Here is a 14,608-nt window from a genome sequence, read left to right as displayed (position 1 = left end):
CTTAACCTGACTGCCCTGGGTACACAGAGGATACAACATTTTCCTGGGAATGGGGAGCACTGAATCCAGACCTCTTCAGACAGAGCACAGATTTCTCCACCTTCTAGAAGAATGCTGTCATCCTCATGACAAGGAAGGGCAGTATGGCCATCACTGTCATGTTCACTTAGATGTCCATCACCATTGTCTCATTTCCATTTAGACGGATGAAGGACATTAATGTGCAAGACTGGGTCAGATATTGGAACTCCAGAGGGAGACAAGCACTCAGACCTTTCCTAGCTGTAGGTGACTCCCTTTTCACCACACAGGTCGCCCGGATCTCTCTCTTTGATTCCAAGATGTTTCTACTTATTCTTGGAGGACTGATTGCTCTGCTGAAGGTAGATGTCTACAGCGCAGGAAACACGGAGCCTGATTTATGAGATCCAGATGTTCCACCATGGCAAACACAACATCAGAAAAATGAGAATAACTGAATGAGGGAGGTGTACCGGAAAGACGTGGGAAATAGGGAGGCTTATCGGAAAGACGTGGGAAGTAATTTTCTATTGACCAAAAAAACCAACTCAGATCTGGCTGTGAAGTGCATTGTATTGTTACCCTCAATATTAGTCACTTCAGAATGTAACCACAACAGATTTTCCCATAAAAAAATCAAATCTCTTCCCATGATTCTCTCATCAAAAACTTCCTATTTGAATGACAGTTTTTAATTACTAGATCAAGTTCTGCTTGCATAAAGAGTTTCCCTTTCAAAGAAGTATTGCACTGATATGAAAACTCTCTGGAGAAACATCCTTGTCATTGGAAAACACACAAGTTTTGACTCTGTGGCTTTCCTCTGGAGAGGCCATGGCATAGTATATACAGCAAACAGCTCCATCAGGTTCTTGCCAGATGCATATACTTTATTTGTTACTGAACCATTATGTCCCTGGGTGAGGTTGATTTCTGTATGCTTCTGTTTTCCCCTCTGTAAAAACAGTTTCTAAAAAGTGTTTTTCAATCTGGAGAAGGAAGCAGAGAGAAGGGGGAGGAATGGGTGATGAGGATTTTATAAGATCCTCCTGGAAGTCTTGGGAGTGGTGCCCATTGGCTGCCACAAGCTGCAGATGCAATTTACATAAAAGGCCTTTCCCCTCTATGGTGAGGACAGGACAGGGAAGCAGCTACAGGAAATGAGGGGCCAGTGAAGCAAGCCTGAGCTGAGCTTCTGCCAGGATCTGCCATGACAGAAGAGGTAACTGCAGCTTTCATCCTACCCTCCCCTTCTACCAGGCAGCAGAGTGCCTGCCTGGGCCAAAGAGCTAAAACGGGCACGGCTAGCACCCGATGGGAAGAGTTACAACTTGGCTTCTCAAAGTAATGAAGGAAAAGGAATGAAAAAGTGTCCTATTAGACACTGGAGGAGCACAGAGGGAAGAAAAAAAAAAAAGGCAGCTTGAAAACCGCTGGATTATAATTTTATGGTAGCATTATTTGATGGGCTGACTTAACAAGTCTTTCCAACTTTGGTTCCAAAGATTGTATGGATACTTCCCTATCTCACCCAGGTGTTTGAAGTTTAATTAATTAATGTTTATAAAGAGCGTTACAATTTCCAGATGAAAGGTCCTATGCAAGTGCAATGTAGTATTACTCATTGAGGCGATTGGGTTAGAGAGTATCACGTTACACAATACAGCTCTTCCCTCAATGATTTTAAGCGTTTGAAGTTCTGATAAAATGTGTTTATCTCTAAGACAGATATAATGGAAATACTCTTAAGGCGTGACCTGGATTATGAAAGCAGAGGTATGGTTTTGGGAATGGAACAAACGAGAATTAAAACAACTCCTGAGGCCAGATTTGTCTACAGTTGTATAAAATATATTCTGTTCTTCCTTTTCCCCTCCTTGAGTAGGCTTTTCTTCTCTTCTAAAATAGAACCGGTTATTACGATGGGTGTGAGCAGACATGCAACAGTTCACGTTCAGTTCCTATTTCCATACTCATCCAACTTGACATTTTCTCATGACTTTCTCAAAATTATTTTCTGTTCTAATTTTTTTTTTTTAATGTTTGGATTAACCCTAAGGCAAACAGTTTCTTTTTGTAAAGTTCTGCTTTAACCAGTAATTAAACTGAATTACATCAAAAACTCGTGGACAATGCCAAGCTGGGGACTGCAGCCAACACGCTCAAGACAGGATGACCAGTTTTCACCCCTCAATACAAGAAAAAGGAAGGTAAATTTGAGCAAGCTTGAGATAGGGTTACCAGGGTGGTCAGTGAATTGGACCACCTATGAGGAGAGGCTGAGGGAGCAGGGCGTGTTCACCCTGGAGAACTGATGGCTTCAGGGGACTTAACAGCAACCTTCCCATATTTACAAAGAAGTTGCTGAGAAGACCGAAGGCTCTTCGGTGAGACGCACAGTGGGAAACAAGAAGCAACTGCCATAAACAGAAGGGAGGCTTTCACTGGATATAAGGAAAAGAAAGATTTCATGGCAGATAATTAAGCATTGGAGCAGGTAGCCCAGAGACCGTAGAGCCTCCATTTCTCAAAATTTTCAACAGGAAAAAGTCCTGAGCAACCTGATGTGAAATTAGTGCTGACCCTACTTTGAGCAGGAGGTTCCTTTCACTCTGATTCAATGGGAAGGGAGGAAAGCCCTAGGTGATGTCCACTTGTTCAGGAATGAACATTGGTGATTGATTCAAGAGAGCTTAACAAGTTTGCCCAAAATTAGTTTGAAAAATAACTTACTCATTATTTGTCAAAGACAATTGTTAATATTTTGACTGCCAGGTTCTATCTTTGTTCTTCTTCCCTAAATTTCTAAAAAAGTTATCACGATAGCAAACAGAGATTTGGGATGGCTTATAAATAAGGCATTATTGCACCTAGAAGTCTCAGTTAAAGGAGAAACAAACCCAGGATTTTTAATAATACTGGGTAGAGCAGTAACAATGCACTTTGTCCATTTGTGTCTCTTCAAAAAGAATCTGCATCAATTTAAATTTGTGAATTACTAAAACATACCATTGACTAACCAAATTATATAACACACTAAAAGCTTTCTTTAGCTAAGTCTTCTCAATTTTTGTGATATTGAAGGAAACAATTAATTTTCCACGAATGCTGGCTTTATTGTTAATAGTCCTCATTACCTAATAGTTAGTTTTCTAGAGGAATATTCTTTTTCTTGGCATTTTTAACATGTTTTTCTTCCAGAATTCTGCTTTACTCCCACTAAAAGTTACATGCTTCAGTAAACAGAGTAATCAAAGTGTAACAGAAGCACACCTGTCATAACTCTGATCATTCTAAATATGAGATGATAATTCTGATTTGCCCATAAACAGAACCAATAACTAAGGATGTCAAGAAAACAGGATTGTTATGAAGCCACGTCAGTTTCCTCCTTTTTTCTATTTTTTTTCCTTTTTTTTAAATTTTTCTCGCCCTCCTCTCCCCCTCAGTTTATAGAAATCTGTAAGATCAAAATGGAGCAATGCAAAGATGAAAAATAGTTACAAGTTGCTACTGACTGCAGACTCAAAGGCATCTTCTTGAAAATCGCTTTCTTAATACTCTAAAGAGGCCAAAAGCATTAAAGACTATGAGACTATTAGGAAACTAAGAATCTTAATAGTGACTAAACTGAAACAACATAAGGATAAGGATCATGTACAGACACTTAAAATGCAATAGAGTAGCTATGTAATTGGCAATTATCCTGAGTAGTTTGGGGAAAAGGGTGATTTTTATGCTTTGTTCCAACAATTTTTGGCAAAAAAAGTAAATAAAACATTTAGTTTTCATTGCAACTTCATGACATTAAAGGTGAAACTAAGAAAACATCTTTGTAGAAAGAGCATTCTGTGCCTAACACGTTAATGGCAGTTAATGAACCAAAACCCACAGAAATCCCTTTGGACAGCTAACAAACACACAGAGCTATTAATTAGGTCACAGTTGTCTCCTCACAAATCTTTTGTTCATTTCAGTTGTAGAAAACACCAACATATCCATCAGACCTGTGGAGAGGCATTCACTGCAGAAGAAAATATTTATTTATTATATGTTAAATACTTGCAATTACATGACTACTTATGGCAGTTCTGCTGGTTTCTCTCTTTGTAAGTAAACTAAAATCACTGAGCTCACAATCTATTCTACTCCTCAGAACACCACTCACCTCAGCAAATGCAATTGTTTCATTCTGTGTACTTCAGGCAACCACTGTAACTCAATCAAAGATTTTAAAGTGTTTTGAGCATCCAATAAAAAAAAAAAAAAAAAAAGAAAGAATTATCATGCTTCACTTCCATAAAACAAAAGTTGAGAGGTATTTTTTAAGCTTACCACCAAGAGGTGAAGGACAATTTCTGCCTGAAGCCCAGTTAAATTTGAGTTCCACTTATGAACACGGTTTGCCCTCTATGCCAGTTATTTCATTAACTGGCTGTGAAGAAGATGTTTGCAAAGGGCTCGTGTTCTTACTGCAGTAAATTGTAAAACTGCTGGCTACACATCATGTCAAGGACAAACTAGGTGGATTTCCTGAGAGCCCAGGGAACACCACTGACTTTATGAAAATAATTAGCAAGTATTTCCCAATCTCTATGCATGTGCAATGCACTGTGGGGCGGACAAGATGGCAGAGAGGGTATAACACTGCTCTACTGGAAGATGGGCAGAGGCTGCTGCATTGGTAGTGCTTCATCTTCTCTATTAGAACCTTGCTTTAGAAAGCTGCCATGTTCATTACCTCACCAGTCTACTTCCACTTCTCCCATCACTACCTTTGCCCCAGGGCAGCTGCTGTCTCCTTACCTCCAAGTCTCCTGCCTCAGAACCTCCACCACTTCCTCCTCACACATCCCACACCAACTATTGTCTCCCTCAGCTCACCGAGACTGAATTAATACACCTGATTGAACCCATCTGACTCTGTCCAGAACCTCATGGTTGTGACTTCACAGGCTCCCACTACCGGCAGAGTTTATTTGCTCAGGTCTCCTGGTGCACCTCACCTATAGTGGGTTTGTGCCTTGCAGGATGGAAAGCACAGGGCCAGAGAAAGCACGAATTCTTTCCAGGTCATTACATCTACATTTTCATGAGCTGCGAGTCACAGTAGCTAGGATAATGGGGTTAACTTGGATAAGCCTAACATATGACTTACACTCCTACCCACTTTTGGATCAAAATTAAGAAGAGTCACTAACATTATTCTTCTTCAGGAAGGAAAAAAAAAATGAAGCAGTTAGCTGTCTTACCATAATCCTATCACTGTCAATAATGGTGTTCAAGCGGTGTGCAATGGTCAGCACTGTGCAGTGAGCAAAGGTTTCACGGATCGTCTTTTGAATTAACTCATCTGTTCTGAAACACAGCAAGAGCAATGAAGACAACAATAAGATGTTTGCATTGATAACTGAATAGCAGGCAGGTTTTATGATTTCATCAAACATGACTGGATAGAAGGAAATATGCTTATAAAGTTATTACAGTGCTTCTTCCTCTTGTTATACCAGATGACTTGGAGACATATCTTGAAACATACTCCAAAATCTACCCTTCAGTACCTGATGAGGAAAGAATTCCTTCTTGTAAGCAGAGCAATAGGCTTCATTTCAGGAGACTAATTTCCCAGACTTTGTGGTGGCCAGTGAGCCAGGAGTACAAGGGACAAAGAGAGTCTGGCTGGTGAAACAGTCCCTTTTATCAGGGATCCTCCCCAAGTTAGGGTGAACAGAAAAGGCTTCCCCCAGCATTCATTGTTCTGGTATGTCAATGTACCCCAGTTCTACCTTCCTGGTTGGCCGCTGGCCGCCCCACCCCCTTGCTACCTTATATGTTTTATGTCCTAGAAAGTTCTCCACTCCAGGTTCCCCCCATTGGCCTTTGCCCCTCGCCACTCCCCCAGAGCTTCCCCACTGGCTCCCATTCCCTAGTCCCGCCTGTGTACCGCCCCCATGACCTCAGATCATTGGTCCCTGATGCTCCCTCAGCTCCCGTACTTAAATCGGAGCTCCCCATTGTTCTCGGTCTTCGGCCCTGGTCTCCTTCATGGTGTAGCTGCATTAAAGAGCTCCCATGGAACTCCATGCAAAGACCCTTCCTGCCTCTTTGCCGTCAACCCATATCACTGAAGCTGTCCGTGTGCGTGTGTGTGCAGGCATGTGTGAGTGTGTGGCTGATCCTGCTGAGCGGCTTCGCTTTGGAGATGCTTTTGGAAGATCGCAGCACCTCGCACTCCGGCACAGAAGCCACAGAGAGCATGGGTTAGTGATAAGACTTTGATTACAGAAAAGGGAAAATTCTGTAGATTCAGATAGTCCTACTGATTTCTACACCAAAAAAGTCATTGTTACTGTCTTTCAAGATTTAGTTCATGCAAGCAATGAAGTAAAGTTGGTGAAAGTAAATATCCTTCATTGGAAATCATCTGAAGAACAAACACAAGACAGCACAGAACTAAGGTTCTTGATTTCAAATGCAAAAGATGATTAATTAAAGGAGATGGTTGGTAAACTAAAATAGTACTGGAATAGCTCAAGAACTTGAATACCGAAAAAACCCAAAACTTGGCATACTCTGTAAACAATCAAAAGCATTAACTGGAATGCACAACCCAAGGAAAGAGACAGAAGATTTCAAGTTAAGAGTGAGCCTGCTGTAAGAAAAGGACAGCAGAAGGAAACATAAGGCTTGTAAAGAATGAAAACTAAGCTAGAGCACAGACAGTGAAGTACAGGGCTGAAGTGAAAACTGTCACAAATAAAGCTGAGAACTGTGAAAAGGAAATATAATTATACTGAAAGGTAGTAAAGACACTAGAATGTTCTTTACCCATATAAACAAGCATTAAGGCAAAAGATGGGAAATATTCATAGAACTGGAGCTTATTGGAGTAACTAACTATACAAGAGAAGCATTGACACCACCTAACTTAGAGGACACCAGTCAGGCTTATATGTGGAGACCTCGACAGTCCTCCCTTTAGTCAGTGAAAGGGGAGAGGAATGGCTGGAAGGTGAATCTGAGAACCTGGATTAGGCAGCCATCCAGTGATAAATGCCCTCTAGAGGCACCTGACAGCCCACATTGCACAGGCAGCCTTGGCTCCCATCCTGGGCACAAAGACAAGCCTTGTGAATACTCACACATTGCCCATCAGCCCTCAAAAAAAAAAAAAAAAAGAAACCAAAATTCTCATCCAAGATACAAGGATGAGACAAAGAATTCAAAATATACTGGGATAAGTTGAACCGAGGAAGTTCCAGCCTAGAAGTCAAGCACTTGAAGGCATAGGCCTCATTTCTAGGGTTTCTATTAAAACATGAATTTGTTCTTTATATATGTGATGACTGGAGTATAACAAAATGCTGCAGATTAGGTTAAAAAAATACAAAGGAGGTATCTGAATAAACTAGAATATTTAGGCAGACACGATGGCTGCAATCAGTTGCTTGCAAAGCCTTAATTCTTCACATTTTTACAAGTAATGGGAAAATAAAATACATAAAAGATTTATAAAACACATCTTCCTCTGATTAAGTAGTATTTTTTTAGACAGAAGTAGTACTCCACACTGAATCTGTCCGCACATGATAAATATTTGGTATCACTTCATGAATGACGCAAAGAGAATTGTTCTGATGCCACCATGTCAGAAGGCACCAGCAATAAAAGGGGACAGACAACTTTGGAAGAACAGGATGACTTAGAGGAATGAAGTAACCAGTAAGTTTCCACCGTAGAAAGTACCAGCTCATGCTCTGAAGGATGAACATAGCTTCTGTTACAAGCTAAGTTGAGCAATCAGCATGACAAAGGAGAAGACAGATCCTTGCTGATGACAGGAAGAATCATCAGAGAGAAGGAAGACACAAAGAGTTAAGTAAGAATTCCATGCATTCTAACTGTTACCTTCATCTGGGGACAGAAACATTTAAGTTCTGTCATGAGCTTAAGAGAATTGGGTTCTGGACCACACACAGTCTGAGAGGCTTGGTCCTTCTGCTCCTACTTCCTAAAAGAAGCTCAAGAACAAGGTGGGAAGCAGGTGTTCCTCAACTCCTTTTGAACAAAGGCCAGTATGCAATCAGGGAAAGAGACAGGAGAAGTCAGGACAGGGCCAGGCTCCTTAGTACTGTTATCTCCTTAAGAAAAGGAAGTTTTTCGTCATGTTCCACATCACAGGAATACCAGTCCTTTCACCCAAGTGTTAATGCATGTGTATTTTTTTGCTCTCTTCTCAGCAACGCCTCAACAACCTGACTACTCTTACCTCCAAAAGGAAAAAAAAATCAGGGACATCTGTGAAAACACTCACTATGAAAGAGCCTTATGGAGACAGAAGGATGTGTTCTCTGTAATGGTTGAAAGAGCAAAATAGAATATTCAGTACTGAATACTCCCTAGAACTATGTAAAGAAAGCCTTTTTCTTTCCTTACAGTCAAGCTCAAGGTGAAGTTTCCTGCAGAGCTACTACAGAACATGAGAATCACAGCTTACTCAGAAACTTTGAGAACAACTTTACGAAGGGCTCAAAATTATTTGTAACTCAGGTTATTCCTACTGTTTTCTGAGAATGCCTCAGCCCTGAACATCTCTGTCCTCTGCATTCATTTATTGTATCTTCTTTTATTACATGTATTCTTTATAGCAGTATCTCTTCCTACATTTACAAGAAAAAAAACCTCTCATTCTTAAGAGATACGATCAAACTATTATCTTAAACAGGTATTTCTTGAACACAAGCTTATCACTAACAAGAAACTGCTGTCCATATTGTGGGTGTGACAAATGTTCTAAAATGAGACTACAGAGTAATCAGGAACAGACTTAATCTCCATCTTCAAATATCACAGTACACAATCTCATGCAGACATGCCCGCTGACTGACACTTGGCTACATTGTCTCCAAGGTTCGTGGTAAATCTTGGAGCATAGTTTTTGGGACAGCAGGCAGAAGCACCATCAGCAACCTCCAGGAGAATCCTGGGAAGACGGCAGCGAAAGCAAGAAAATCTAGAAAGACCAAGAAAAGCATCTGTATACAGAATTATGTGCTGACAGAGTGTAGAGACTGTACCACATAGCAGTCTAGGAAAGTACCAACAGAAGCATCATTTCTGTCCCTTTTTCAGGGCATAAATGGATTCTTAGTGGTGTCCACCCACACTGAGCAAGTGTCTAGGCCAGTGCCAAGTGATTTCATCACCCACTTCAGTACATCAAACCCCATCATCTTTCAGGCACATTAAAAACCAAAGATGCAACCCAAATACCAAAACCAGGGCTGCTGGAAGACAAAAGATCAATCCTAATCTGATTATATAAAAATGGGAACCACTCCCTTCTGCAAGGTACAATACAATAAGAAAGCACAAAATGGTGGTATAGCTGTCCCACAGGCACCACAGGTTGAGGATCTAACACCAAGTTTCCCAGCAACCCAAGATCTGGTGTGACCTGAATTAGCTGACTGTGCAAAAAGAAAACTATCTAAAGAGGAAGAATAAATATGATCTGAATGAGAAGCAACCAAGCTGCTGAAAGGAAAACTGGGTAAGTCATTATCTTCTGTCTAACGTCCTCCTGGGATTGTCCTGAAATATCTCACACTACACAATTACTGAGAGGCTTAGATAATTTCTCCAAAGAGTTACAGACAGCAGTCAGATGTAATAGAAGGTTAAACCTTACAAGGTTAAGATGGCTAATGAACTGAACTATGTGCAACAGCTGTTTTTACCAAACTCAATGAACAACCAATGTAAAAATGTGGCAGTGGTTTGCTCGCCGAAAGTTTTGTCCCCTGTAAGCAAAAATACGAGTTAACACACAATACTATAGTCAGTGAGCAGAAAGCCTAGTAAACTAAAACAAAGTCAGTATTTTTAAAAAGTCTCAGTTACTAATGATTTTGCTTCAGTATATCACCAAAGCAACTACATGAAGATTTTCAGCTCTTCTGCTCCAGATTTCACATAACTTTCCAGAACATTTCAAGTGCTTTAAAACCAGACTCTATTCTTCAGGGTGAGAATGGACCAAGAAGATAAAATCAAATTAAATGTCTGTCAGCCATCACACAAATCATGCAGGTAGTCTGACTTAGGGCAACCTTCTTTATGGCAAGCTCCTCCTCCCCCCCACAAAAGCACTCACACCCCCGCCGCATGCTGAGCAGGTGGCAGCTTTGAGGAGCAAGAGGGGAAATAAGGGTACATGTGGGAGCCAGAACATATGAGAAGGAGGGAGGAGGATGAACTTCAAATTCCTTCCCTTCACTCCCAGTAGCAGATAAGAGGTGAGCTGAACAAATGCGGTGGGGAGTCCCCTCAGCCCTGGGGAAGGTACAGTGCCCATCTCTCACCCTGCATCCACTGCCTCACGTCACCTCACCCTTCCTTCTCTTCCTGCCACCCCTAAACCCTGCCTTCTCACACCTGCTTCCAGGATGAACTGTAGAAGGGACATGGTGGCAGCAGCAGTTGGGGCTGCTGAGGGAGAGAGATCAAGAGCCAGAAAAACAAACAAAAAAAGGAAAAGTATCTCCAGAGCCAGCAGCAGCTCGCCATGGTCTCCCATCTCAAGTGCTTGATATGATGTATGCTTGCTGCCAGGTGAGAGACAAGGGTGCCAGGTATGGGGGCTGTGCATCAGAAGAGGAGGAGGTTTTCCTTACACGCCAAGAATGCCTCCCTAACTGCTCAGTTAAGCAACCCACATCAGCACTTCCTGATGATCATCCTATCAGATTGCACAGCTAAAATATACTTGGCTCTAGTTATACCAACACATTAAGGAAAAGGTATAATGACTGTAATGCAAACTGAATTCAAAGAAGAAGTTCCAAGTTATTATTTGTATTGTTATGCCGAGAGTTGATACAAACAAACATTTACCTTATTATAATATATATTGCAGCACACATTAATCAAGATCAATTAAATGGATAGTGCAAGTTGAGAACACATATGTGAGATGCCAAAATAGGGAGGATGAGCAAGATGGTATTAAATTTCCACACCTATGATTAATCACAATTAATCTATCAGAGCTCAGCCAAAAATAAACTAAGAGTAAAAAAGAAAAAAAAAAAAAAAGAAAAAAAAGAGAACCTCTGGGAAGGGAATGCACTTCTCTAAAGGTTTTAGAAATACACTGTCAGCTGAACTGTAAAGCTACCCCAGTGGCACCACTTCTCCCCCAAGAAGATGTTAGAAAAATGAGTCACGCCCAGATGACATACAAAATCCTTAATGCATCTGTTTGAGGGACTTGCTGTGTTATTGTCCTCTTTGGACTTTGAGTTCTCCCTCAAGCCATAGTTTGTTGGAACTATATATTCAGCTCAGACTAATTGATGCAGTACGTTTGCAGTATTGTTTCCAAAATATTTCCACCAGCGCTTCAAATGTTTCAAAAATTAACAGTGGGGGTACTTAGCTATTGGAACAATTTAACGAGGGTTGTCATTGAAATTTTTTTTGCTATTGAGGTTGGATGCTCTTCTAGAAGTACACTCTAGTTCAAACAGGAATGAATTCAGGAAAATTTTACTGGCCTGAGTTATACAAGACAAAATAATGAATAAGTGAGTCCATCCTGTAGATTTAAACATCTCCAAATCTGTTTTGCAATTCCTGTGGTGTTTAGGACAGCTTACCGTCTGCCCTTGCCTCTACTTTACCTCTAACTTACCACACCAGCATCTGAGCCATCTGAAAGGACAGCATCTCATAACCAGAAGTATCTGGTTTTGCTTACAGCCATTTTTCACCTTTCTAGATTTAGGGGGTTTTGGGAGCAAGATGAATTAAATCTTTTGTATTTATTTATTTCCAGCAGACATTTCTTCCAGAAGTCAACAGAACTCAACTTGTTTCATGGCTATTCTGATGTTACAGAGATGCATTTTCAAGAACATTCTTGTCTTCTAATCCATGGCTGCAGGACAAATAAACTTTGAATATTAATTTCCCTACTCTATGGAATGCACTGAAATTAGGGATATTTTGAGCGCGTAGTTTATATCATCTGCTCCATAGCCAAAGCTCAATTGCTCCATTTTGAATAGACAAGTATGATGGTATCATCAAAAACATAAACCAGCAGTAAAAACTACATGAAATATAACACATTTAAGTTCATCTCTACAGCGGAGATGAACATATTAGAAGAGAAACCAGCTCATTTTAAGATGACAGATTTTGTTTTTACCTTGGGTCCACATTTGCTGTTGCTTCATCAATGATAAGAATACGGTTTTTTTTTAGAACTGCTCTGGCAAGACACACCAGCTGTCTCTGACCAACACTAAAATTAGACCCAGATTCTGCCAGCTGCGTCTCCATTTTGTTGGGTAGATCTTCCACAACCTCCTTCAGTTGCACCTGTTGACATGTCAACATACTGTAGGATGAGTAACTCTATTTTAAATCAGCTATTGTCTGTCTGATGACACAACAATAAGTATGCAAGGTTTGCCTTTTATATTCTGACACAAAATGAGTAAGTGCCAAGTTGGATTACACAGTGTGTCAGTTATTAGAGTTCTAGAAACATTAAAGCATGTTGTTAAGAATCTATTAATGTTCATTAAAACCAAGATATGAATCAAAATACAACCAAGGCATCATCCCAAAGGATAATTTTTTCATAAAAGACTTATATAACAATACACATCTGCACACACATGCACACACACATACACAAATGCACATATGATAGTCTACCTTCTTCCATCAACAGCTATACCTTTATCAAACCCAATGAAAACATCTAAAACCCAATACGCACAAGCACTGTAATGGTATTGTTACGTGGATTTTAAATACCAGATGTACATTATTAGATTCAGTAAGTCACCTCTTCCAAGGCATTCCACAGCTCTTCATCAGTGTATTCATTGAAAGGATCTAAGTTTTTCCTCATAGTTCCAGTGAATAAAACAGGCTCCTGAAATCCAGTAAAATCAGCATTCCATTATAAACACAGGTTTTATAACTCCATAGGTATTTCAATGATAATCACAGCTAACCTATATCAACAATAGCACAGAAGTATCCAACCACAAGCTATCATTTTTGAAATGCAAAGGTGTATAATACAATTGCATGCTTAAGGGGGATGTGGCAGGGGAGGCAAGTGTTCAACTACTCTGTATGAAGACAATTTACCAAACAGGACAGGTCTGTTTGCAAATTGCTGTACACAGTTATGTCGGTACTTAAACGGACATTTACATGCCACTGTTCTGATGCCACAAGCTATATATATACTTACATGAAATCATTGCTGTCCTCATGGTATTGTTAAGAAAAACCATCAACTAGCACTGTTAATAAGCTCACACCCCTTTTGGGAGTTCCTTTGGGGAAGTACATAAACTAGAGAGGAATCAAAAGAGCTCACAATGCCTGTCTGGTTTTCCTTCTCTGTTTGGCTGTGGGTTTCTTTCATTTCATACCATGAAAGCCCTTCCATTTTACCATCAGGGCTAAGCAGGAACAGCTTTCACCATTTAAAACCTAAACACATCCAAGTTAGTCTACACTGCCACAGCACCAAAGCAAACTTACTTAGAACTGGAGCACTGCTGGGCAAAGCTCTCACTCAAAATACACCAGGGAGTCAAATCAGTACCTTCTCCCATTCAGGTAACAATGGGGGTTTACCTGTGGTCGAAGCAAGTTTTATTCTACCTCAGTTCCCAAATCACACTGAAAATGTAGTATTTAAGAAGTGGAAAGAGGACTTTTGGTTCAGAACTCCTTAAACAATAGATCAGTACTCAGTCATGTGAGTTGCCAGACCTGAGAGTCATGCACTGACACGACTTTAGGGCTAAACTCATCTTAATACCACACATAAAGACAGAAACAAGTCAAAAGCTGTAACAGTGCTAATCATAAGTGGAGACCATTCATCATGTTGTCAGTCTTCTTTAAATTGGAGAAATTTTAGCAAAATGCATTCTTTTTTATTTTTTTCTTTCTCCCCTAGGAAATAAAATCTAACTTACAATGGGTAACTTCATCTTACTCTGAGATTACCCTGTCATGACTTACTCCCCATCTAACCCTACTGATGCCCAGATCCAAAGGGCTGCAGCAAATCATAACAGAATTCAGACCTTAACCCTTTTATTGTCTTTTCATTTCTAAACCATCTGCGTGCTATAAAAGAATTAAAAAAGAACATGCCATAAGCAATATAAAAGAAGATACACACTTCTTGATGTAACATGCCAATTATTTGAAAGTATCTGCTGCAATAGCAATGTCATTAAAAAACCTGTTGAATGAGCAAAAGGGTTTAACACAAAGCATTTCCAGGCCAAAAAGCAGTTTTCTTCAAAAACACCTAGAAAGTAATTTGTTTAACAATACAGATTTTAATGCACCACTTGGTGTATTTCAAAGGTATTGTTACATTTATTTTCCTTTTCAATCCATTTTTACAGGCTGGCAAAAGAAGAGGCTGAACCTATAAAGTGTTCATAACTATTATAAAAGTCCTAACAACAGACATGCACTGCAACAGAAGATAAGGATATTTTTTAATTACCATTTCTGACACAGATTATTATTT

At 40.0% G+C, this 14,608-nt stretch overlaps 1 protein-coding gene across 1 annotated transcript in view; it reads right to left on the bottom strand.

Moving 5' to 3' along the window:
• ABCC4 (ATP binding cassette subfamily C member 4 (PEL blood group)) overlaps positions 1-14,608 on the bottom strand; it is a 145,268-nt gene that overhangs the window by 17,446 nt on the left and 113,214 nt on the right. Inside the window, exons 27-29 of the mRNA XM_069008363.1 lie at positions 12,884-12,973; positions 12,236-12,408; positions 5,274-5,379 (exon numbers count right to left, since the gene is read on the bottom strand). Of these exons, the coding sequence (XP_068864464.1) occupies positions 5,274-5,379; positions 12,236-12,408; positions 12,884-12,973 (369 nt within the window). The remainder of the gene's footprint in view (positions 1-5,273; positions 5,380-12,235; positions 12,409-12,883; positions 12,974-14,608) is intronic.

Source organism: Aphelocoma coerulescens, chromosome 1 (assembly GCF_041296385.1).
Source record: "Aphelocoma coerulescens isolate FSJ_1873_10779 chromosome 1, UR_Acoe_1.0, whole genome shotgun sequence".
NCBI lineage: Eukaryota > Metazoa > Chordata > Aves > Passeriformes > Corvidae > Aphelocoma > Aphelocoma coerulescens.
The sequence above is the reverse complement of the archived record's forward strand: the minus strand, read 5'-3'. Positions and strand labels throughout refer to the sequence as shown.